Source organism: Pantherophis guttatus, chromosome 1 (genome assembly GCF_059756535.1).
Source record: "Pantherophis guttatus breed Tessera chromosome 1, ASM5975653v1, whole genome shotgun sequence".
NCBI classification, from domain to species: domain Eukaryota; kingdom Metazoa; phylum Chordata; class Lepidosauria; order Squamata; family Colubridae; genus Pantherophis; species Pantherophis guttatus.
Genome location: NC_142063.1, coordinates 54,265,090 through 54,291,218, shown reverse-complemented (window position 1 = coordinate 54,291,218; position 26,129 = coordinate 54,265,090). Strand labels below are relative to the sequence as shown.

At 37.6% G+C, this 26,129-nt stretch overlaps 1 protein-coding gene across 3 annotated transcripts in view; it reads left to right on the top strand.

Annotated features, from left to right (window-relative positions):
- The window catches only part of ESRRB (estrogen related receptor beta), a 156,684-nt gene that overhangs the window by 94,740 nt on the left and 35,815 nt on the right, over window positions 1-26,129 (top strand). For all 3 annotated transcript variants that reach the window (XM_034418177.3, XM_034418176.3, XM_087873918.1), the window contains exon 2: window positions 10,326-10,735. In XM_034418177.3, coding sequence (XP_034274068.1) covers window positions 10,326-10,735 — 410 coding nt within the window. The remainder of the gene's footprint in view (window positions 1-10,325; window positions 10,736-26,129) is intronic.

Sequence of the window (26,129 nt, the reverse complement as noted above, 5' to 3'; positions counted from 1 at the left end):
CAAAGTCAGAAGCCAGATTCACTTAACAACCTTGTTACTTACTTAACAACTGCAATGATTAACTTAACAAGTGTGGCAAATGGGGCAAAATTCATTTAACAACTGTCTCACTTAGCATCAGAAATTGTGGGCTGCATTGTGGTCATAAATTGAGGACTATCTGTATAGATAAGTATATTATTCTTTACTAAGAAATTCTCTCAAAAAATTATTGTGCTGAAGGTGGCAATTTAAAGAACACTTTAGGTAGAAAAAGGAGATTTTCATTCCCTATGATACTAATTAAGCCCATATAAGCTACCCTAGCCATATCTTTCCAATAGAAAATCTTACACAATTCAATAGTATTTTGGCAGGATTGCAACCTAATTTAGTATGTACTAAGATTTAATCTCCTTATTTTTTTAAATAGAGGGAAGATAACAATATAGAATAAAAGGGTAGTGTCAAAGCAATGTTGTTTAGCTCCATTTTGCATTTTAAAATATAATCAGTAGGACATTTTTAAGCAAATACTTTTATTATAAGTTATTGATAACTTATTTTCAATAAGACAGATTTGATACAAAGCAATTAAACAATTGCCCATTTTGTCAATAATGCATAATCAATGGATTCTTAAGCAAACAGAGGTAACCTCTAAAAGTGTAACAAAAAAAATTCACATTTCTTATTTGTATGCGGGCATTATTTGATACAGTTTTTTCTAATCTACACCCACTTCAATTTATGTAGAGTTAAATTTTGAGAAAAGTTAACAATTCTCAAAATTCACAAGCTACCTCAAGATTTGAGCAGACTGTCCTGTTCAGTATTATAGATTTCAATGAATGCACATTTAGAACTGTCCAGGGTGCTGAACTAGCTCCTAGCTTCTTCATATTTTACTAGCTTTGGTTATTGTGGCAAACATGCAGTCTTAACATGTGAGCAGAATACATAGTAGACTTTTTTCTAATTGGAAGAGAATAATATTTGAAAAATTTACAATGTGTAATTGTCAGTTCATTTCTGCTTGAGATATAAATTAACAGTGACAGTTTCCATATGGGGGATCAATTAGGATAGCCTGTCACTGAAAGTAAATGGGTTGCAAGAGCTTTTGAGACTTTAAATAACTTATGGAACAAAATGCTCAGTAAGGACCACTTGTCTACTCAGTACCTGATTGTCATGGCTATTTAGTTCCGGCATGCATAGAACAGGTGTCTGGTCCAGATGGAAGTCAATCTGAATAGGACCTGATGTTGCAATTGTGTTATGCAAATCAGTCACCTACACTCCTTCCAATTATTTTCAGTCCCAGTTCAGGTTACCTTTTTAAAATGTATTAAATTGCAAGATTCTGGATCTCTGATGGAATGCTTTCCAATTGTATCTAACCCTGATACCAACATCATCTGCTACAATATAGACTCCTCTTGCCCAAGTATTTTTTCATACTGAGGTCCCAGTAACAACAAGAGAATTTTCTGCTGCTTCCTGGTTCTGGTAGTTCCTGGTTTTGAAATGTATACCAATGTATATTTCTGTTCCATCTTGTTTGCTTTTGAAAAAAGAATTAACACAAAAAGAATTAATAAACAGCATTTAGACATACAGTAGTTTACACTAGTTGTATCTTTGATCTTAAATTTATTTAGATCTAAATTTATTTAATAACTTAACTCTCTGTTTTAGGTTTATATTTGTATAATGCTGTTAATTTTTTGCTGTGAATTTGTGTTTACTGTAGGTTTTAATACCTTTTATCATTTTCTCTTTTATCACTTATTTTTTTATAGATAGATACTGAAGATGATATAGATAGAAAGATAGATAGATAGATAGATAGATAGAAAGATAGATAGATAGATAGATAGATAGATAGATAGATAGATAGATAGATTTTTATAATTGTAAGCTGCCTAGAGTTACCCGGTGGTAAAACGTGCGGCCAATAAATTTTATAAATAAATAAAATAAATCATGTAAATTACCTAGCACCTCTATAAACATTTTATAAAATGTTCAATGGATTAAATCACTCCTGTTTATCTCTTTGGTAATTGTGATAATATTGCCATATTTTCCTGCATGAAACTATGATGGGGAAATACCAACAGGAAGTAGCTAAATGTTCCCAAATGAACACCGCCCCTTTGGAGTATGCCTTTATGGTTTCTCTTAACCATTCTCTTAGTGCACACTATCTTTGTGCCACTTTATTTTGTATATTATTCACTGATGTATTACATGTTTTAAGTCATGTTTTTTTTTTACTTTGGGATTTTATTTTATCTTTGAATGTAGAAACTGCCATATAAATCCAGTAAATTTTCCAATGGGATTTTTAATCTGTGAATATTTTCTTCTGAGAAAGAATATTTGCTTCTGAAAACTGTTCTCTGATTTTAAATCTAACAGCATTGTTTTTAGGTTTTAGTATTTTTGTTTTTAATTAGTTTAGTTTCTGTTTTCTTTCTTTATAATATAGCAGTTTCTATTATCAACTATACCATGACATTTATTAGGATTCTATACACTTTCTGAACCAAAAAAAAAAAAAGAAAAAAAAAAGAAGAAGCTAAAATATCAAAATTTGGTTCTTATTTATGTGACAAAAGTATTATTTCCAATTTCCTTATTTCCAGTTCTTTTTACCCACATAACTTGCTGTTTGGCTTAAAGGTGAACAATTGTTTTTGTGTCTAAAGGAGGTACTTAATATTTCTTAACAGACCAAGAATAGCAAAACGTATGTGGAAGGTGCAACTCACAAGTATGGAGAGATGTTTAAAGCAAGATATTCCTATTTGAGGATTTTCACTAAGATTTTATTACTGTAGAACAATGGAAAATTACAGAAACCAAAATCTCTCTTGAGAACCATGTTAGAAGGGTATATAGGAATGCCAAAGTGGATCACAAGAGCTCTGTGGAATGCTGTGGCCACAGGTTTCTCACCTTTGTTAAAGGCCTCCTCTGCAGAAAGTCTTGAAGTACAGGTAGTCCTTGATTTACAACATTCATTTAGCAACTGTTCAAGGTTACAACAGCACTGAAAAAGTGTATTACAATCAGCCCTCACACTAATAGCTGTTGCAGCATCCCCACAGTCACATGATCAAAATTCAGTGCTTGGCAACTGGCATGTATTTATGACAGTTGCAGTATCCCAGGTCATGCGATTCCATTTGTGACCTTCCCAGCCAGCTCCCAGCAAGCAAAGTCATTGGGGAAGCGGAATATGCCTAACAACTGCACTGATTTGTTTAACAACCATGGCAAAAAAAGGTTGTAAAATCGGGCACAACTCACTTAGCAACTGCCTGGTTTAGCAATGAAAATTCTGATCCCAATTGTGGCCATAAGCAAGGACTACCAGTTTCCAAATTTCCAAAAAACACTATACTCCCTACCATTTTCTAGTTTCTTGTACTGTAACATAAACATGCAATATGTGAAAACACTGGATTTATTTTAAAAAAAAATCCAGCTATTTTAATCCAATTATGGATATGAAATTTATTTATTTATAAAATCATTATCCTGTATTTTCCTGGCTTTTAACAATGCATCTCTGAAGAGTACCTAAATGCATAAACTTTATGGTGCAAATATGTAATGTGGATTTCATGTTACATTTTTTGATTCACAGTGAAAAGAACTGTATTTGATTCATTTCTCAGAATCAAAAGTATATTTTAAAAGCAGGCATGGTCACCCTCTGGCCCATAGATGGCAGGTAACTAAGATGCTTGTGAGCAGCTTGTTAAACTAATATTTTAAAAGAGGGTTCTAGTCTCAGGAGAGGGAGGCTTTTCTAATAAATAATATTTCTAGGTATGCTACTGGATGGAAGATAACCAGTCAATACTACTTTATAAAACCTGCTGATTTTTAGAACAATCTTAATTTTGGACCTCAACTTTGAGGCAGTCTGTGTGGATATCCTGTTTGTTGTCAGCCTTGCCCTCTGGAAATTATCTTGAGGAACATGGCAGATAATCAAAATACGGTTGGCAAAAAAGTTCTAAACTTTATTTAATTTTCCCTCCAACATCCAATATGTAATATTTGGTATTATTTTGTATGTGTAAACATACAAAAGCATATCCTGTTTGTTGTCAGCCTTGCCCTCTGGAAATTATCTTGAGGAACATGGCAGATAATCAAAATACGGTTGGCAAAAAAGTTCTAAACTTTATTTAATTTTCCCTCCAACATCCAATATGTAATATTTGGTATTATTTTGTATGTGTAAACCTGGAAATCAGAATATATCAATCCAACCAATCTGAGTACCCTTGAATGTACTTTCCTGCTTTAATTCATTAGCACTGTCAGTTGCAGCATCAAAAAAGCTGCAGCAACTATATTTAGACCAAGAAACTATCAATGTGCATGGCTCAGTTGAGTATAGTGCTAATTAATTTGGGATGCAAATTCATTTTTATTTTCCCTTTGGACTCTAAAACCATAAAACTCATCCCATGAATCAACCTGAGACAGGAAATCCTAATTTATTGATTCCACAATATCACATGCCCAGCTATCCAAGACTAAGATTATCCCAGAGATTCAAAATCACTTCATCATCTTCTATGCAGCTCATCCCCAGAGGAAGCTAAAACGAGAAGATCTAAAATCTCCAGCTTCCCAGTGTTTCATTAGTGAACTCTCCAAGCAAATCCAATTTGCCAATTAATATCGTATCCCCTCCCTCTAAACCACTGTATGCATCTCATCATAAGTACAGGGAGATGCAAATGCCATCTTCCTGTGAAAATCTTCTTTCGATTAATCCTGCCTATTGCTTTTTAGTTACTTTCTCGAAGGAATTTACAAATGTCCATTATTATCTTCAGTCTATTTAGGACAAGTCTTTTAAAAAAAGAAATCAGATACGGGAGTATAACTTAATAATTACTAGCATCATTTATATTTTTTCCAGATCTTTTTTTCTGCTAGACCTCTGCCTCTTCTGCACTGAGCAACTTAAGTAATGTTGTGAGCTGGGTGAGCCAAGGTATCCCATTCAACTCACTACTTTCTGTAGTATCAGAGCAGAACTGCCTTTTGAATGGAAAAAGTTTAATGTTAAGCTCCAGGAACTTCTTCATTGAAATGGAAAGCTTTCCTTATAATTTATTCAGGGATTATATTTTATTTAAAAAGAGGGGGTTGCATTTTTTGGGGGGGGAAATACCTTCAAGTCTGCGTTGGCAGTTCAGTCAGTTGGCAACTGACTGAACATGTCTCTACAGTTATATTGGCAGGTTTTTCAGAAGGTGTTTGTCATTGTGTCCTTTTTAGGACTAAGAGAATGACTGGCTCAAGATTACCCAGCTGGCTTCATGCCTGAAGTAGGGGTAAAACTCACAGTCTCTCAGTTTCTAATATGTGCCTTAATATACGAAATTAGTTCTCTTAAATGGTTTTCTTAAACTTTTTGTTGTTAATGTTGCAATATATTATTACTCAAGTTGGCAACCCTCTATTCCTTTCCTTTGACTCAAGCTGAGTAAATACAAAGGCAAGGGAGGAGAAAGGCAAGACTTTAAAAAATGCAGGCTATAAAAATATGCCAAAATGAAGTAGGATAAGATAAAATAAATACAGGATTCAAAGAATTCTAAAAGATACAATTGTATTTTGGTAAGAGGATTAGGCTTATGAAGAACATTTTATTTCTTAACTAAGAACTAAGCTAAGTACAGTGTAATGATATATGGAAATGACTTTGAGAGACTGGGTCCAGAATTCCTGCATAGGGAATGGTCGGATAAGAAGTAGCATATTCCCCAGCGGGACAGTGGGTGAGCAAGAGGCTCAGAAGGGACGTTCTCTAATTTCTTGGGGGTAAAGTATATGGGAGGAAACTTGCACTCTGAGACTTGCAAGATTCTGTTATAACCCTACAATAAAATAGAATTAGCTCATTTGGTTATGTTTCCTGTTAAAGCTGACAGCCAGTATAAAATGTGTCATTTTTGACATTGATGCTAAACTGACAGTATGTTGTACATTTACGCTGAGATGAAAAGATTTGATTTTTTAAAAATCCAGACTGCATTTGAGTGTCCCAAAGGTGCTTTTCAAGAGGCACCTGGACTTTTCTTTTTCAAGAGGCAACTGTCTGGTTGCCTCTTGAAAAAGCACCTTTGGGACAAGTCAGCCATGACCTGGATGACTGAAAATCTCTATAGCCACTGCATTTGAGTACTAAACCTTTTTAAAGAGGAAATCCATCCATTTGCTGTCTTTATGTAAGCAAAACCTACAGGTAACATTTGCTGCTTTCAAGAGGAAATACTGGCTTGGGGAAGAAGGAAAGAGATGCATTTAGAATCCAAAGTATCACACACATAACTGCCTCTGTATTGGACCCACATGATTTCTCAACCCACAAGTAATTCTCTGGGAGAGTTCTCCTGGTGTCTCAGAAGCAGCTTGTGTTTGTCGCACTAGCAAAGGAGAAGTTTGTGCTTAAGAAGCTTTTAGGATTGCATAGAAGTTCTGCCAGTAGCCATGAGTTTGAAAGTAGCAGGCAGGAAGTATTGCAACAGCTAATAGATTGCAAAATGGCTAATATGCTGTGCTAGAGAAATCTGAGGGGATAGAATTGATATCAATCTGCAAGCTGATATGAGTCTTACTGAGCAAGTAGTGGGACAACTATATAAGTAATAGTTCAAACTTCATATTTAGGAAGCAGACTCTCTGTTCCCCTGAGTAATCCATCTATATTTCAGTTTCAGTGTTCATGTCTAGGTACATTACTATTCCTGAGACAGTTTAGAGGGAATCCAGAGAATAGCCATGAAAATATTTAAAGGAAAGAACGAAGGGAAAGGAAGGATGAAAAGTGCCATGTTTAGATTTTGTAAGCCTATTCAGACAGAAATAGCTCTGGAGATGCCTTCATCGATTCCTAGGAGAGCTGGATTAAATATCTTTCATTTAACATCTTTGCTTAAATAAAGAGTTCCTAGCAAAATACTTTTTGGTTGTGGATGTATCCTTGGATAAAAAGTCCCGTCAATCTTGTCTTACTGAATGGTATTGGATTTTATGTGTCTTCCTTATACTTACATTCATTTTATATGGGTCCAGCAAAAGAACAAATGTGGGATGGTGTTTCTCTTTTAAAAAACTGGTGTTTTTATTAGAATGATGGTTGTATTGAATATGAACCTTGCAGGATGGACATGAAAGTGTAACAGCTTTACAAGGATTATTTATCATGCATCAGGATGCACTGCAAGAAGTGCAGCAGCTGCCAAAAAAGCCAACACAGTTATAGGCTTCATAAACAGAGGGATAGAATCAAAATCACATGAAGTGTTAATACCATTTTATAATGCCTTGATAAGGCCACACTTGGAATACTGCATTCAGTTTTGGTCACCACGATGTAAAAAAGATGTTGAGACTCTAGAAAGAGTGCAGAGAAGAGCAACAAAAATGATTAGGGGACTGGAGGCTAAAACATATAAAGAATGGTTGCAGGAACTGGGTATGTCTAGTTTAATGGAAAGAAGGATTGGGGAGACATGATAGCAATGTTCCAATATCTCAGGGGTTGCCACAAAGAAGAGGCAGTCAAACTATTCTCCAAAGCACCTGAGGGAGGACAAGAAGAAACGGGTGGAAACTAATCAAGGAGAGAAGCACCTTCGAACTAAGGAGAAATTTCCTGAAAGTTAATCAGTGGAACAACTTGCCTCCAAAAGTTGTGAATGCTCCAATACTGGAAGTTTTTTAAGAAGATGTTGGATAACCATTTGTCTAAAGTGATGTAGGGTTTCCTACCTAAGCAGGGGGTTGGACTAGAAGACTTCCAAGGTCCCTTCCAACTCTGTTATTCTATTCTATTCTATTCTATTCTATTCTATTCTATTCTATTCTATTCTATTCTATTCTATTCTATTCTATTCTATTCTGACAAAGGTTCTCCATTGTTATTGGTTTCTTGCATCTATTTTTACCATAATATTGTTTCTGAACATGGAGATTTTATTTAGCTATTTATATATTTATATTATTTTTATTTTATTATTTGATTTATATACCGCCCTACTCCCGAGGGACTCAGGGCGGTGAACAGCCAAGAGATAAAACACACAGAATTACAAAATTTAAAAACAGTATAAAAACCTAATTAAATAAATTTGGCCCAGAACAGATTAAAACAACCCTAAAATTTTAGACAAATTTAAAATTTACAATTAAAAAGGGAGGCTAGGCCAGGTTATTATTATTTAGTCTAATAATTCTTGATAAATCCTAAAACTCTCTCATCCAAGGACCATAACATATAAGGACAACAAATTCAGTAGGTTCATTTCGTATTGGTTACTCCATTTTCTTTATTTCCTTATTTAATGGAATTTTTATTCCAGTCTTCAATGAAAAAGGTTCTTAGAAGGGCTTACTGGGCATCTACTTGTTAAAAGTGAAATATAGAATGAAGTCTCTTTGTACAAGGTTGCGGTCTAAAAGACATTGTATAAAAGAAAAAAATGGATGGGGAGAAAAAAAAATGATGAATAGATAAATTGCATTATATAAAACCAACTGATGGAATTGACAGGGTGATGGAAGAGGGAGAAGGAGATCTGGTCTGTCAGCAAAATTGAGGAAATGGTCTTCTTTTCCTTGTCTTCTGTATCAGTCTCGTGGGATTTTGTCTGCCCTGAATGTACGTCATATAGTGAGCCACTGCATGAATTTTAGTGTTCCAACAGAGGGATATATTTTCCCTATTAATTTACCTCCTCGATGCTCCGCCACTCCACTGTATGGGTTACTTTTCTCTGTCATTAGATCGACTGGGTGCCAATCAAATCTTCCTCCACAGCTTTGTCCCGCCTACTCCAACTGCGCATGTCCAGTCTTTTCACTCAGTCGCTAGTGATCAGACTGGAGTGCTTATTTCTCTATTTGTTTAAGCGACTTATTTCGATAGAAAATTGAAAAGGAATTTTAATTCAAACTGTTTTTTTCGCTGCGCGGACTGGCGTTCCCGGCTGGGGCGCCTTCCGCTGCGTTAATAGCGATAATTGAGACCTAGGGGAAGTTCGGACTTTCCCTCAGCTGATTGTCGCCGCGAGCGGGGAGTTGGCATTTGTTTTGTTTTAATTCTTACTATAATCAGAACTTTAAAAAGTTGGAAAGAAGCTCCTGATTGGCTTTTCAGTATGATTTCATGAAAATTATCTGCATGCAGGTCTGGTGTGATAATGATTCATTGCTCTGGCTTTTAAAAATTGCATGAAGCTTTTAAAGCACTAATCGTGCCAATTAGCCAGAAAATGATTCATATGGAACTTACAAAGATGGATGCAGTTAGCAGAAATCTCAAATCTTATTGCAGTGTTTGTACCGCAGTGGTGTCAGGGATGTTTGCTGAATATGGGCAAAAGTTGTATTCATCACTGTCTAAGTCCCATGTATATAGAGGAGCTGGGAAAAACCACTTCCTAAAATCACACATCTGCTGCTGTGTCTGCTCTGTCCTTAAAAATTTAGCAGCTTTTTTCCCCTGGCTATATGTGTATTTCTAAAAAGATGTAACAGAAGAAAAGAATAAATATCAGGGATCATGTTGTAATATTGCAAAAACTTAGACAGTGATTCATTGAGAAGGAACTGGGAAAAAATTTATGTGATGCTCTGGTTAGGAACAATGAGGGCATCACATAAACATTTTTTCCCAGATTGGTGTTATAGTTAAGATGCATTTTTTCCCTAGAACTATCTTACATTATTCAAAAAGCCAAGAACAAATGAACCTGTTAATTTCCTTTCTTTTAGTTTTACTGATATTTTTCTATCAGATTTCCATATCAATTTGTGATTATTATGACTGTTTTTCATATGAATGTTCATGTCCATTTAGCATGCTTTTATTATTTTGCCCAATTAATTTTTTTCCAAGCCATTTCCCCAATTCAGTTTTGTATATTGTTCTCTTTAACAAATATAGTTTTTAGAGGAAAATTCTATAAGTTGCAGTATTGTAAATCTTGAGGGATAACTGTATTTTGGTGGTTGGGGAAGTTTAAGGAAATTAAATCTATCAATTTCAGTGCCTCAGTTTTATTGTGTTTAAAATTTATTTATTTATAAATCTAATGTATATCGCTGCCCAACTTACAAGGGTAACCGATTCCATTTTTGCTCCCCATTCCATAGATTTAACACAAGTTATCTGGGCTTTATCAGAAAAGTATGCTGGCAGTGATTGCATTATTCAACAGCCAGAATGGGATCTATCTGAATTAGGTAGGATATTTCCCTCAGCTAATGGGCTTCTTTTCTGTTCTTGCAACCCACAGGCTACTAGGCAGAATGTCCACAGATGAGCGACACTTGACCTCCAGTTGTGGATCTTTCATCAAGACTGAGCCATCCAGTCCATCCTCTGGAATTGACGCCATTAGCCATCACAGTCCTAGTGGCTCATCTGATGCCAGTGGTGGTTATGGCATCACTATAGGTGGCCATTCTAATGGCCTGGACTCACCACCCATGTTCGGCAGTGCAGGGATTGGTGGTGGGCCTTGCCGCAAGCGATATGACGACTGTGCCAGTGCTATTATGGAAGATTCACCCACTAAATGCGAATATATGCTCAATGCCATCCCAAAAAGGCTATGTCTAGTGTGTGGGGACATTGCATCTGGATATCACTATGGAGTGGCCTCTTGTGAAGCATGCAAAGCCTTCTTCAAGCGGACAATTCAAGGTAGGAGGTTGGTGAGAGAAAATGCAAGTGAAATGGTTATATCAAACACTGTTTTTGTTGACTGACAGGCAGAATTCACTATAGGGTTTTATCTTGGAATTGATGATGGCTAAATATTTTGAATATTCAAGGGAGATTAGACCTGAAAAGTAAGCAATTTGGCAATGTGAGTTTAGACAGCATAGGGTCACACTAAAGGCTTAATGGTATCTTTTGCTAACCTTAGCAACATTTTTCTTGTCGTCTTATAATTTGGCACCAAAACCCTAAGTGAATTTTCTAAATCCTGGCTGTCAATATTATTTCAGTTTTTGCAACTCTGGGTAAATCAGATTATATTATTTCTATGCTTGCTACCTCATTCACATAATCTAATGTGTTTTAGAAAAAAAGTTCTTTTCACTGTTAAAATAGTCTGAGTCATATTTATAATTGGAAAAACAATGCTGCCAGTTATAAAAGACTGGGTTAAAGAGATCTATTTTACACCCTATTCAAAATGTTAAGGGTGAGAATCAGTAATTGAACTAAAAGCATTCCAAAATTTGGAAGTAATACAAGAATAACCCTGTTCTGAGGCCAGAAGAACTGTCTGTTTTTGTGCGTGGAAGATATATTCAGCAAAAGCACCTTCCAGAATGGGATTTAGAGAACTCTCTAGGGCTATTGGGTAGTCTCAAGTAAGTAGAATTTGCAAATTTTGCATATTTAAATCAGAAGTGTCCAGCTTTAGCAACTTTAAGACTTGTGAACCTCAACTCCCAGAATTCCCCAGCCAGCATGTTTGGGGATGTTAGTTCATAGCAATAGCACCTAGACTTATATACAGCTTCAGAGTGCTGTACAGGACTCTCTAAACTACAGAGTCAACCAATTGCCCCCAACAATCTGGGTCCTCATTTTACTGACCTTGGAAGGATGAGTCAACTCTGAGCCAGTCACAATCAAACTCCTGCTGGTGAGCAGAGTCAGCCTGCAATATGCATTCTAACCACTGGGCCACCATGGCTCAAATAGAAATCTATTGAGTGCCAAAGATGTCGCTAAATGTTTCACCCTCAGAAGTAGATGCTTAACTCTCTTCTTATCCATGTGAAAGTTAAATTAAGTTTTTTCATCCTGCAGATTCAGGGCACTCTTTCATTCAGTTATTGTTGCTTCTCTAAGAGAGAAATATTCTTAGACTGCTAGGAACATTTTCTACTTTTGAACTACCAATGTTTTTTTGAACTACGAAGCTCATGCCAAACCAAGAAATCAGTAATATTTTTGCAGATTAATACTGACATTTCAAGAATAAAATGTAATTTATAACGGGCATTTTGGATGAGACAATCAAAAAGCTGAAGATGGCAGCCCCCAAAGCTCTATCCTCTTTTATCTGTGTTGCAATGAATGCAAAAAAAAAAAAAAAGGGTGAAGTTCTGATCGCACGGTTGTGACAATGTGATGGAATGCATTAGTGGCCTTGAGGAAAAAGGAGAGATGCTGCCTAGGGAACAATCAAACCAGAGGGACAGACAGATTCTGTTAATGTAGCCATACCATAAAGGACTAGAGCCGCTCTAGTTCTTTTCCTGTCTGGTTTGCCCGGGGGGGGGGACGAGGGGGGGCTGACATTGATCTTGTAAATACAAACTTCCCGCCTACCAGTTTTAACTGCCTGATCCATTAGGGCAGGCCCTCTTGTCTGATGGTTTCCAAGGCAGAATTTTTCCTTCTTTTTCCTCAAGGCCACAAACTTATTCCATTACAGGCTTGCCATCTTGATTGTTTTTAACTATTTCTGTAAACATCCCAGTAAGTTAACTACTGATCCGCTGCCTAGGAATTATTGTGAACAGTTATTCTTAGATCCAGATAAACAATTAGACATTCAAATGCCAGTTCTTTTTTAAACAGAAAATGATGGTAATCATTTTAATTATATCACGTAATATAATTATTGTACTAAATCTCCTAAATGGACGAATTTATTTTCTTTATATCCTATTGATGTTGAAACTGTCAGCAGTAACTAACCACTAGTGAAAACCATCTGTTGAAGAAATATGACATTTTGACTTTCTAGCTGCTTTTAGTTCTTATGCATACATCAAACAAGTAAAATATAAACCAACAGATAAACACTGAATTTGTTCCAGATGAACTGACTTGTAGAGATCACACTCAGTTTCCCTTCTATAATATAGAAAGAAAATTGATCTTACATCAAAAGAAAAATTATAAAAAGTTATAAGGGCATGTATGTGAAAACTGCTATAAAACTTAAATCTTCAATTTAGAGAACGGCCGTGCTACAAAAATCACTGCATTTTATTGACCTTATTATAGTAATATAATGTGGTAAACTGTAGTCATTAATCTGCTATTCTGTCAGTTTTCTAATCAATACATTTCAAACTACAAAAGTATATCTGCTTCATTTTTCAATATGTGTGCATATCAATAATGTACGAACAGACATTTTCTTTGTCCCTTCAAATTAGTGTTGACTCCTGGTAGCTGTTTGGACAAGTCCCTGCAGTTTTCTTGGCAAGATTTCAGAAATGATTTGCCATTGCCTACTTCCTAGGGCTGTGAGAGAGTGATTGGCCGAAGGTCACCCAGCTGCTTTTATGTGTAAAGCAGGCCCAGAACTCTGAGTCTCCTAGTTTCTAACCTGATGTCTTAACTGCTACACCAAACTGAATCTTATCTAGACTCAATGTATTATAACATGCATTCTCTTATCTATAGTTTTGCAAACTGACAAGCGTTGGAAATTAGAGTATTTTGCATTTTGTAAGCACCCGCTGCTTGCGCAAGTGGAGCTTCGCACGCACACACACATACATGCAGGCGCTCACTGTTTGCGTGGCCCAGTTCGGAATGGGCTGCAGTGGCAGCCCTGGGGTTGGGGACCCCTGGTTTAAAACATATGCATGAATATTGGAACCTGAAAACCAAGTTATTAGTGTTTGCAGTTTAACAAAAGAAAATTTCAACATATATAAGAAATGTTTTTCACAATCTTCTCTTACAATTTTTTTAAAATGAGAAAAGAGGCCTTTAATATTGAAATACTAAATTGTCAAAGAACAGTTGAAAGATTATCTTTCTCTAAAGCTTGATGGATCAGTTTATTTCTAATCAATGTCATGTTTGCATGTTTATTCATAAATCCATTATTTTCTGTATCTGCTAATAATTCATATAAAAGTTCTATATCATTATATATTTTTGAGTCTATTTTTTCCCAAGTATGTTTCTTTAAATGTATTTTCTTTCCAAATGCTCGTTTCTAAACTTCTTTCTTTTTAAAGAAGTTATATATTTTATTGATTATGTCCCATCAAGTTGTTGTTGACTCTTAGAGACCATAATGGTATTTTTTCTTATGAAGACACGGTATGTCCCTAGCCTGATATATCGGGTCTTTCAATGGTGCAGTCACTGCCACTGAAGCTGAATCCATCCACCTTGCTGCTGCTCATTCTCTTCTCTTTCCTTTCATTTTTTTCCAGTATTAGAGCCTTTTCCGGAGAACTTAGTCTTCATATAATATGTCTGAAATACACATTATGTACTTATTATAATTTTAATATGATCACTTGTTCCTTGAGTGACAACTCTGAGTTGATTTCGTTCAATAATCTATCTATTTGTTTTCATGACATAGTCACAATCAGAGATCTTCTCTAACACCAAAGTTCAAAGATGCCAATGCTCTTCCTATCCTGATTCTTCAAAGTCCACCTTCTCCTTTCATAGCATCACAGACAGTACCATGGTTGTATAATTCTGATCTTTGTAGATATAGACCCATTGTGGCATTTGAATATCTTCTCCAATGTCTTCATGGCTGATTTACTAGTTGCTAGCCTACAGTGTATTTCTTGATTGCTTGTTCCTTTTATTATTGTTGGTTGATCCTAAAAAGGCAGAAGCTATCTACCTTTTCGGTATCTTCATTATCAGTTCTAAAACTTGTTGTTCAATCTATTGTCATTAGCTTGGGTCTTCATTTTATTTAATTTTAGTTCCATGTTTTCCCATGGCCAGTACGCTCCCACAGAGAGGGACTCCTCAGGGTGCCGTCAGCCAGGCAGTGTTGGCTGGCGACCCCCAGGGGGAGGGCTTTCTCTGTGGCAGCACCTGCCCTCTGGAACGACTTGCCCCCGGAGATACGCATGATACCAGATCTCCGGGCTTTTCGCCGTGCCCTAAAAACTTTTCTTTTCCACCAAGCAGGGCTGGCGTAACCCCCCCCCCTTTTTGAGATGTTAGATTTTAATTGTCTATGGGTTTTAGTTGGGATGTTTTAAATTTTGGGCCAAAGTGTGTAATTCTTTTAACAAATTTTAAATTTTGTATTGGGATGTTTTTTTATTTTGGCTGTGCACCGCCCTGAGTCTAGCAGGAGAAGGGCGGTATACTAATTTAATAAAATACAAAAATACAAATACAAATGCTTGGCAATCTAGAACTATTACTTTCTGCAATTTATATAGAGCTTATATTTCTGTTGATGCAGTCCAAATTTGCATTTGCACATATCAACATTTAGATCAAGTTGAATTCAAAGATCTTTTTCATGCATATTATCAAACTTTGTATGCTTAATCTTATATATGCTCATTTGATTTTTCCTCTAAGTAAAACTACCACTACTAAATGAAGAAAAATCTGCATTTGTCTCTATTAAATTTCATTCTAATACTTTAGCTGACTTCTGTAGCAGAGGAATAGCATGCTGATTTTCATTTTTGCCTTCAAAGATGTAAACTATTCCACCCAGTTTTATTTCACCTGAATATTTGACCAGCATTCTCTTTACCTTTTTCTCCAAATCATGAATAAAAATGTTAGAGACTGACAGGCCCAGGACTAATCCTTATGGTTTCCCACCTAACTACCTATGAACCACATGGGGGCTTTAAAAATAATCAGTTATAGGCATGACATCTTGGACATCTAGGTCATCTAGATTTTCTCAGCTCATACCCTTTTCTTTGAAATCTATTAGTTATGTTGGAACAAATCTCATAACTGGCCCTCCATCCTTGGGTGATAGCAATAGGAGATTAATGAGAAAGTTTTAATTATAACCAATTGCTTAATTTGTTGGGGGTCAAAGCAGACAGTTTTTGTTAAGTTCTTCTGATTGCCTATTTACTTGATAAGCAAATGCAGATGCTTTTGATTCTCCCTTGCTCCATTTCCATGGTCAAAATCCTTCGTTTTCAATATGCTATTAACCGTCAGGAAAGCTATTACCATTGCAAACATGTACTTTCCCCTTGTCTATCTTTTTCCTATTGCATAGTGGTGTTTGGAGTATAAAAGTGTAAACCAGGTTTGTAGTGCAGAAAAGCTTAACTCTTCCCAATGCAACTGCTCCAATAACAAATTTTACCTTCATGTAGCTTCTTAAAAGTGATCAAAAAGTTCTAATGAAGGGTTTTGATTAACCCAGCCACTTTTTCCCATTTAAAATAAGAATGTAATCATGGTTTGTTACATACAACTGTGCGAAGATTTTTAAGAGCCTGTGACACCTTTAGCATTTAGTCTTGTCTGTTATTGTGCATTAAAGTTCAACATTTTGTTTGTGAAAGTGATTTTAGACAAAGCAACTTCCGAGAAGATGTTCACAGTGGATTCCCATGCTTTTAATTATTACTTTAATAAACCTATAAGATAGGAACACCAGATAGGCTGAAGGTTTACATTTAATCTTAGTACCTATTGCTTTTTCAAAACTAGATAGAAATGATAGATGTATTGATCTTGAATTGAGGCAGTAATGTCTATCAAATGATGGAAATTCCTCCTGAACTTAGTGGACAATTACTTTCAAATAATAGTTTCTGAATTACATTAGATATATCTGTACATTAGTGTAACTGCAGGCATGTACTATTCAATCCCAACAGAGGAAGGACTTTTGAATCAGTCTAGGGAATGGAATAAAATGTTCTTAATTTGTCATCAACCCATTGTGACTGTACTATTGTAATGGCTTTACTGCTAGTGCAGGTATAGCTTCCAACCTGATAAGTCCTCCAGTGTTGGTACATTTTCTGGAAGATTTCTCTATTGGTTGCAATATTGTGATGTGTTTTAGGTGGTTAGGAACTGCTTTTCATTGAAAGAATGGGAAGTAATATGATGCAGTCCTCATAAATGATCACCAGGTTATTTGAGAAGGCATCCTTGGAGTTATTTGGAAGGACAGTTCTTCAAGATTCATGGGCATATGGCATTTGCTTGAGTAAAGTTTGGAGCAATAATGGAGTGTAAACTGTTTCTCATTATTCTCATTGAGGCTGTTTGTCTCAATCCTATGATTTGTATGGGCCATTTTGAAGAATAGATCATTACTTCAGAAGAATAGAACCTTATGAAGGAAATCTAGGAAACCCTCAAGAGTATAATCCGTTTGGAGATTATGAATAAATGCTATTGAGTAGCTAGTTTCTAAAAACTGATTTGATGAAATTTCCCTGTTTGGTGCATTCCAGTTGGTTAAACCATTTGAAAACTGTATCTATAAAATAATAATAATAATAATCACCACCACCACCATCATCTATAAAATAAAGAAGCATGTGGAAACTGCTCTTAAAACAGCCTATTGAGAGTGTCTCTAAGGATTTCCATGAAGGATTTTGAATTGGAGATGACCTTAATAACATGTGATGATGTTCTATAATCAGAAGGAACCGATACATTACAATGGTCATTCAGTAATCTTCTTATAGTTTATACAATATTTGAGAAAATCATGGGAAATAAAAATGACAGTCTTCAGTCATGGGATGTGAACAATTTATTTATTTTCAGCATTTTTACCAAACATTTTCTAACAAATATTCAGTGTAGATTATGTTCAAAATGAAATCTATATAAAAGAATAAAAGAAATTGTTTTCGCTGTATCTCAAAACAATTGATATCCAAAGGCATTGTAATATAAAAATAGTAAATAGTAGCTTCTAGTCCCAGCTGTTTGACATGGAAGGGGAAAAGAAAAGTAGAAGTAGAATAAGGCCTATAGTAGGTCCTAGAAGGTACCTCTACTTAATACATGAGATTGCCTGCCTTATTTACCAAAATTTTGAGGGCTGCAGTGTGTCAGGATACACATTTGATTTTGTTTATCCACCAGGAAAAAAAAATCTGGGCTTTGGGCACATATTTTGCAGTTCAAGGGCCCTATGTAATTGTGCCAACCTAGGAAGGCTAAATCTCACACATTCCTATCTCTTTCTCTATCTGAAAAAGCTCAGAGCTGCTTCGGTTCTACTTTCATTGTGCGGATCCTCAAGCATTGTTGGGAAATGTTCATTTGATTCAATTAGATGTGGTACAGTGGAATAACTCACGTTCAGAGAGCATATTCTCATGGACAAGTGTAAGCCTGCAAATATCCATGTAGCTTTCCTTGCTCATTGGCATGCATTGCTTCCTCCTCTAGCTGCTGAGGATACCTTGGAGCTCTTTCCATCATTGTCTGCCAGATTGCCCCTAGTCCACAGTGACTGAAGTGACAGCATGACTGCCAGGTAGAAGAAGGCTACTGGAATCCTGATGAGTTAATCTCATCACTTTATCACAAGGCACTTACAGAAATTGCAAGGTGGTGTGAGTAGCTCTTTTCTTCTGGCAGGCAGCCCAGGACTCATAAAAGAAATTGACATACTTTGTGATGGGGGTAAAAATAAAATAACAACAGAGCAGAGAACTTTGTTAAATATTTGAAGACAATAGTTTATCTTGTCCTGGAATTGCTTGCTTGTGGGGAATACATCATCTGCTTTTGTAGGTTTTTCCTCAGATAAGAATAAGAATGGGAGAGAAATTTGTTTTCTTTTAATACAAGCTTAATATATAATTTCCAAAATACAAACCATTTTGCCATTTACTTTGGCTCACAATTATTGCATTGTAGTTTTCCAATCATAAAATGCATACATGAATGGCATTAGACAGTAATAATGCATATATGCAGAACATTTGCTTGCAACAACGCGTCTGTTGGGGGAATTAGGGATATACAAAAATGGGTATAAATTTTGTGCAGACTTAAATGTATAAACTGGCAGAGCGGTAGGAAAACATGCATTTTTCTTGAAACTCTGCTTATTGCTGTGCATGGGAAGCCTAACAAACAGGCTGATCCACTTTCATTCATAAATAAAATGTCCTTGCCCAACTTCACAAATTACAGCATGTTGCCTTTATAAATACATACAAGGTCACCTAGTGGGCATTAATATTTTGAGAGTGTTTGTCTAGATTCTTTCTTTTGAATGAGGTGTATTTTAAATGGGATGATCTCCTGGCACAATCTGGTTAATTAATATGACTTAAAGCAATATTTAAACAAAAAGGAACCTGAGTGGCGTAGGAGGCTTATGCCTCCTACTAAGGCAGCATTTAACATCCAGCTGCCTGCAATTACTGCGAGTTCAATTCTCACCAGGCTCAAGGTCGACTCAGCTTTCCATCCTTTCTAAGGTGGGTAAAATGAGGACCCGGTTTGTGGGGGCAATAAGCTGACTTTGTATAAAATATACAAAAGTATGAAGGCTATTGCTTAACGCATTGTAAGCCGCCCTGAGTCTCCGGAGAAGGGCGGCATATAAAAATAAATAAATAAAAATAATAATAATAAAAAAGCTCAAACTTACTGGCTGGTGAGATCTTGGGGGGGGGGATGTATGCCTGCAATCTCTCTCCCTCTCCCCCCTCCCCCCTCCCCCCTCTCTCTCTCACACACACACATGTGGAGCAGATTTGGGATTAGGCAGAGTGTGGAGAAGTGTCATTCCACTAGTTTACTGGTGGAGAAGTTATGGAACTGTAGAATTTGCCCTTTCCATATTCCTGCATTTTATCTTTCATTTTATTTCATTTCTTTCTTTCTTTCTTTCTTTTTTTACAAATCTCAGAATGCAGTTCTTGAAAAGTATATTTAATGTGGAATCAATTTCATACAGGAAAACCTATGTCCAGTGATGTCATTATACAACTGGACATTGTTAAGTTGCTACAGGGGTTAGAAATCTATGAATCTCCTAGTATAGCATTACAATTACAATTACAATTCCCAGCCCGTATTGCCACTGTCCATGGTACCTGGAGTTGCTGGAAGTTGATGTTCAGTCATTTACTGTTGTTATTTTTTTAAATTCTACTTCTTGTGCATATAAAAAAAAGCAAAGATTCAGAATTGAACTGCAATGGCAAGGCAATCCATCCATTCAGCTGCAAACTTGGAAAAAATAAGTTTGCAGCTGAATGGACTGATTGCCTTGCCACTGCAGTTCAATTCTTCACTGGAGATCAAGCCTGCATTTCAGATTCCAGCTTTTAGAGGTATTTGATACTGCCCCGATTATTGAAATTACTGTGCAGTGCCAGATTGTAGACTGAATGGAAGCCGATGCATATAGCTTATGGAACTTCTAATCAATCTCTCTGTATCCTGAATGTAAATCTATAGTAGCAGCAAGGCTGTCAGCATACAGCTCGGCAAGGAAGAAAACACCTGCTCCTGTTGTTGATCCTAAGTGGGTCCTAACTTCTTATGTCAATTACACCAAATCATATTTCTTTCAATCGCTGCACATTTCAATCCATTCGAGTCTGTCCCTAAAAGAGACAGAAATGCTATATGGTATCCCCCTCCTTACCACAGAGGTCTCTGCTGCAGTGGAGGAGCCTTGTTTGATCAGTCTGACTCCTGACTTGAAAGTGAAAGTGTTTTTAAGGCAATCCAAATGACCCATTTCTCCCCTCACCCAGCAAATAGCCATTCTTTCATATTAACGCCCATATCACCCTCTGTGAGGCTTCATCGCGTCTGTCACAGTTTTTCTCTCTGGAAGAGTTCATCTTTCTTTTAATGCTTCATTGCAATGGTGCTCCCATGTAACACCTCTCCTACGTGAGCTGCACTGGCTCCCGGTGGTCCTCCGGGTGCGATTTAAGGTGTTGGTGACCACCTTTAGAGCGCTCCATGGCTTAGGGCCAGGATATTTACGAGACCACCTTCTGTCACCGAGAGCCTTCCACTGGCCAGTACGCTCCCACAGAGAGGGGCTTCTCCAGGTGCCGTCAGCCAAACAATGCTGACTGGTGGCCCTCAGGGGGAGAGCTTTCTCTGTGGGAGCACCTGCCCTCTGGAATGAGCTCCCCCCGGAGATACAGACAATTCCAGACTTACGTACTTTCCGTCGGGCCCTCAAAACCTTTTTATTTCATCAAGTCAGACTGGCCTAATCTCTCCAATTGTGTATTTTAATTTGGATTTTTAATGGGGGATTTTAACTGTCGGACCAAATTGTTTAATTCATTTTAAAATTGTTTTTATATTTTGTATTTGATGTTTTTTACTTCTGGCTGTTCACTGCCCTGAGTCCTTCGGGAGAAGGGCGGTATATAAATTTAAATATTAAATTAAATTAAATTAATTGCTGAAAAAATAAGAATTACATGCCTTGCAATATTCTAAGTTTCAGATTTGTAAAAAAGAAAGCATTTTGGAGAGCATATGGAAGTTGCACCTGTCTTTGCAGGTATGTGAAAAGCAGTGGTGAAATCCACTTACCTTCACTACGTGTTCAGGAACAGGAGCGTGCGGGAGTGTGCATGTGCTATCTGCATGTGCACCTCTTCTGTGCATGCGCAGAGGGTCAAAAACGGGACGTAATGACATCCCGGTGGGTGGGCGGAGCCTCCCACCGCAGGCGCTACCAGTTCGTGTGAGCCGGATAGATCCGGCTGGATTTCACCACTGGTGAAAAGGCAAATATCTGACCAGGTCTATATCAAAGCATTTGCACAACACCCATGACTCTTCCTTTGCAACATAATCTTCCAATTCACTTCCCCACCTTAGAAATCCACAACCTCCTCTTCCAACAAACACATATTTGTCTCATTCTAGTCAGCAGAGACCGTGCCATTTCTAGATTTAATTATTTCACCATAAGGATTAATTTATGCTGATGCATCATTTAGTGTGAGGCTGTAGTTGTCTTATTATGCCTTTGAATTGTTTTAATGACATTTTATATGGTTTTATTGGCTTGTTTTATTGCATCTTCTTTGGTACTAATTTTAATGAAAAGCAGGTTAAATTTGTTATAAATAAATACAAAAATAAAATATTTCTCAGGCCGTTTTATGCCACTTGAGGCTTCCATTTCCTATGAGCCTCTTAAGCTATTTCTTTGAATGCATGAAAATTACTATTTGCTAATGTATCAGAGAGGTATTTGTATCTGTTAGCGTGTTTAATTCCCCTTTTTCCAATGCCTGTTTTGGAAAGGAAGACTGAGGGGAGCAGTTTTGATTGCAGAGACAATCTTTATAGAGTCAACTGCTTGTTGTCCCAGTATAGCATCAAATCTAAGATCAAATGCATGGTCTCAGGAAGCTTTCTGAGCACCCTCCCCCCCAAAAAGATCTCCTGGTACAGCATGTAGTTTGATCTTGGGAGAAGGTTTAGAGTGATCTCTGATTTTTGAATGACCTCATGTTACTGATGACTGATTCTTGTTTCCAAACAGATTTTTTCCCCTTTAGGTAAAAGTGATCTTAACGGGGAAGGCCATGTTTGCTCATTTACATGTCAGCATTATTTGTATTTGCTGGTTAAGAGAAATCTAATCCATGTGAGCCAGAAACACTATAAACTATTCAGTTTCCCCTACTTTATTCATTTTAGGTACATTGTATGGCATCTCAGAAAAATACCAAAACTCCAATGATGAAGAAGAGTCCACTTCTAATACTCCTCTTGTACTCCCTTTAATTATTTTCCAGGCTCTCTAACAATGTCAGGTGGCTAGGAGCCATGTGTAAAATGTCCCATAATGCTCTAGAAACTGTGGAATTAAAATGGCAGTAATGTAGGAAGGGGCACCCAGGAAAGTCCTTTTGTTGACAAACCTCAAAACATCCTTCAAACCCTAAGTTTACCTTCTGCACACTCTCATTTAAGCACTTTTCCCCAACCAATCCCTTGCTTGCTCCTTCCTTCCTTCCTTCCTTCCTTCCTTCCTTCCTTCCTTCCTTCCTTCCTTCCTTCCATAGGAGCTCACACAACTCCATGATAATTCTGAGTGTCATCAATAAAAATAACATAGAACCATAGAAAAGCAGAAATTATGGTAGGAACTTATGATTCAAGGGGTAGGAACAGCAACAAGAAGATTCAGAAACAGAGAAAACCTGATTCCTGGCCCACATCAGATGACATTATTTGATCAATGAAACATGCCAACTTTGTCTAATCAAACAGGCAGAAAGATACCAGTGACAGATAGCCTGGCCTTATTCCACAAAGGGCTTTTTAAGTTGTAACCATCACTTTGAATTGCACCTGGAAACTAATTGGCAACTAGTACAGCTCATAGAGCAGAGGTATACCCATCACTGCTTGTGTCACTGCACTCTGGACCAACTGAAGTTTCTGGATGGTCTTCAAGGGCAGCTCCTTGGATAACACATGACACCACCACCAATCATCCTCACCAGATTCAAACCCAATCCCATCCCATAGATGAAATACAACCACTGTCCAGGGGCCGGACCACAGCGGCATCGGCAGCTGCTGCCCCCCCCTCCGATCCCCACACAAAGCAAACTAACACACGCCATGAGCACATAACAAGACCTCAGACTCGGAGCCAAACCAAAGCCCGGGAGATTTTATCACAGCCATCTGCTCAAGACAATACATCACAGAACTCAGGATGTCACAACACTAGAGCTCAGGATGCTACCACACAACCCATTACCCAAGTTGTTAAAACATAAAAGACTAATGGGCACACAGCTAGGACCTCGCCCACACAGGATGTTACAAAACAGCCGACTAATCTACAAACATCAACTCCATCAACTAATCAAGATGTAACAACACAGCCAACCAACCTGCTTACAACAACAAAGCCAGCACTCCACACCTCTCCACCAGTATTTATAGAGAGACGGCATCTCCGATCACACAAGCATGAAGCCAAAGACACCAGCCTGAAGATGACGAGTAGGACCTTGTCGAAACATTGCCAAGATACTCTCAACCTTACACGGAAAAAGACCCGAATATGCCAAGACTTGCATATATATATATATATATATATATATATATATATATATATATATATATATATATATGTGTGTGTGTGTGTGTGTGTGTGTGTGTGTGTGTGTGTGTGTGTGTGTTTCTTCTAGCCAGGTTTTCCCTACATAACCAAGGTTTTTTTGTAGCTCCAGCTCAGTAGAATCACATCTACTCGGTTCTGGGCTTTTTTCCTTTCTAACAGCTAGCAAGCTCTAACTGCTAGGTGGGAGACCTAAATAGATCCATTTCTAGCTCGTTTGCTTTCATCAGTAGGCCACACCCATATCTTATGTATCCTCCCTGTAAAGGTACAATATCAATTTTCTTACTTCTTTGTAGGGTTTATGTACCCATAAGATATGGGGTATACGTAAAAAACTCATTCCAGTTCATAGACATCATAAAGCAACAAAACTTACAGCCCAATGACCTACTCGTGAGCTTTGATGTCATATCCCTCTTCACCCAAGTACCAATCAAAGAAGCCTTGACAATTATCCAAAACAAATATAACCCCCCCAAGCACATCTTAGATCTGACCAACCACTGCCTATCCAACACATACTTCATCTATAATGGACAGAAATACAAACAAATAGAAGGAGCACCCATGGGATCACCCCTCTCACCTGTCATTGCAAACCTCTATATGGAATACTTTGAAACCCAAGCTCTAGAAAAATCTGATCACAAACCCAAACTCTGGCTCAGATATGTAGACGACACCTTCATAATCTGGCCACATGGGAAAGAAAAACTGGACAACTTCCTCACACACCTCAACAGCCTACACCCCAAAATACAGTTCACCATGGAAACAGAAGCGAACAACCAACTTCCCTTCCTGGATGTCTTAGTCTACAGAAAATCCAATGGCTCCCTAGGACACACTATCTACCAGAAGAAAACACACACAAACCGCTATCTGCACGCACTCTCACACCACCACCCTGCCCAGATCAACTCTGTAGCCAAGACACTCATTTCCAGAACAAAACGCTTAGCTGACGAACAACACCTAAAAACCGAACTACACACTCTCACTAACGTACTAACATCCAATGGATTCCAAAGAAATAAGATCACCAACCTAATCCAAAAAGAAACCCCCACTAAAATCCAAGACAGAGAACAAGAAAACGGCAAAGCCCTCCTCCCATACATAAAAGGCACCACAGACAGAATAAGCAAAATCCTCCACAAACATAACATCAAGACAGCATTCTGCACAAACCGAAAAATATCCACCATCCTAAGGAACCCCAAAGACAAAATTGAGTTAGAAAATCAAGGAGTATATGAAATCCCATGCACCGCCTGCCCCACCACATACATCGGACAAACCAACAGACGAATAAGTGCATGCATAGAAGAACACAAGAACTCAGTCAGAAAAGAGGAACCAACTTCTTCCCTGGTCCAACACCTTAAAGCCACAGGACATGATATTGACTTTAAAAAGACCAGAACTATCGCCAAAACTGAACACTTTAACAACAGAATAATCAGAGAAGCCATCGAGATAGAAAAACGCCCACACAGCATGAACAAACGAGACGATACCTCCCAAATACCAGCCATTTGGAAACCCGCCCTTATTGACAAACGAGTCCCTAACACGACGAATGACACCAGACCCACACTCATGAGAGCCACACAGGATGTCACCACCACACATCCACGCAGAAAGCAGACTCAAACCCACACTGATAATGAGCCATGACCAAGGACCAGAAGCCAGACCGCAGCTGCATCATTAGCCACTTTAAACCCCTCCAATCCATACATGAAGCAGACTGACACCCATCATGAAGAGCTCGCACGGCCACAAACACGAAGCCAAACAACAACAACGCAGCTCACCAGCTCAAATCCTCCTGCAACTCAGACTAAGCTGAGCACAACCAAGCCCCCACCCAAACAGAACACACCCCCAGCCAATCAGAGCACAACCAACCCCCCATCCAGTCAGAGCACAGCCAAGCCCCTAACCAATCAGAACACACCTCCACCCAATCAGAACACAGCCAAGTTCCCACCCAATCAGCTCACACCCCCACTAGCAGTTAAAAGGAAGAGACAGCTGCGATCTCACATTGCTCCTGGAAGCACGAAGCCGAGAACACCAGCCTGAAGATGACGAATGAGACTTCGTCGAAACATATATATTTGTTTTCTCAGGTTTTCGCGATTTTATGTTTTTACGTTTTTTTAGTTTTTACGTGGGAGAAGACCCGAATAACCAAAGACCTACATATATAATACTTCGCTG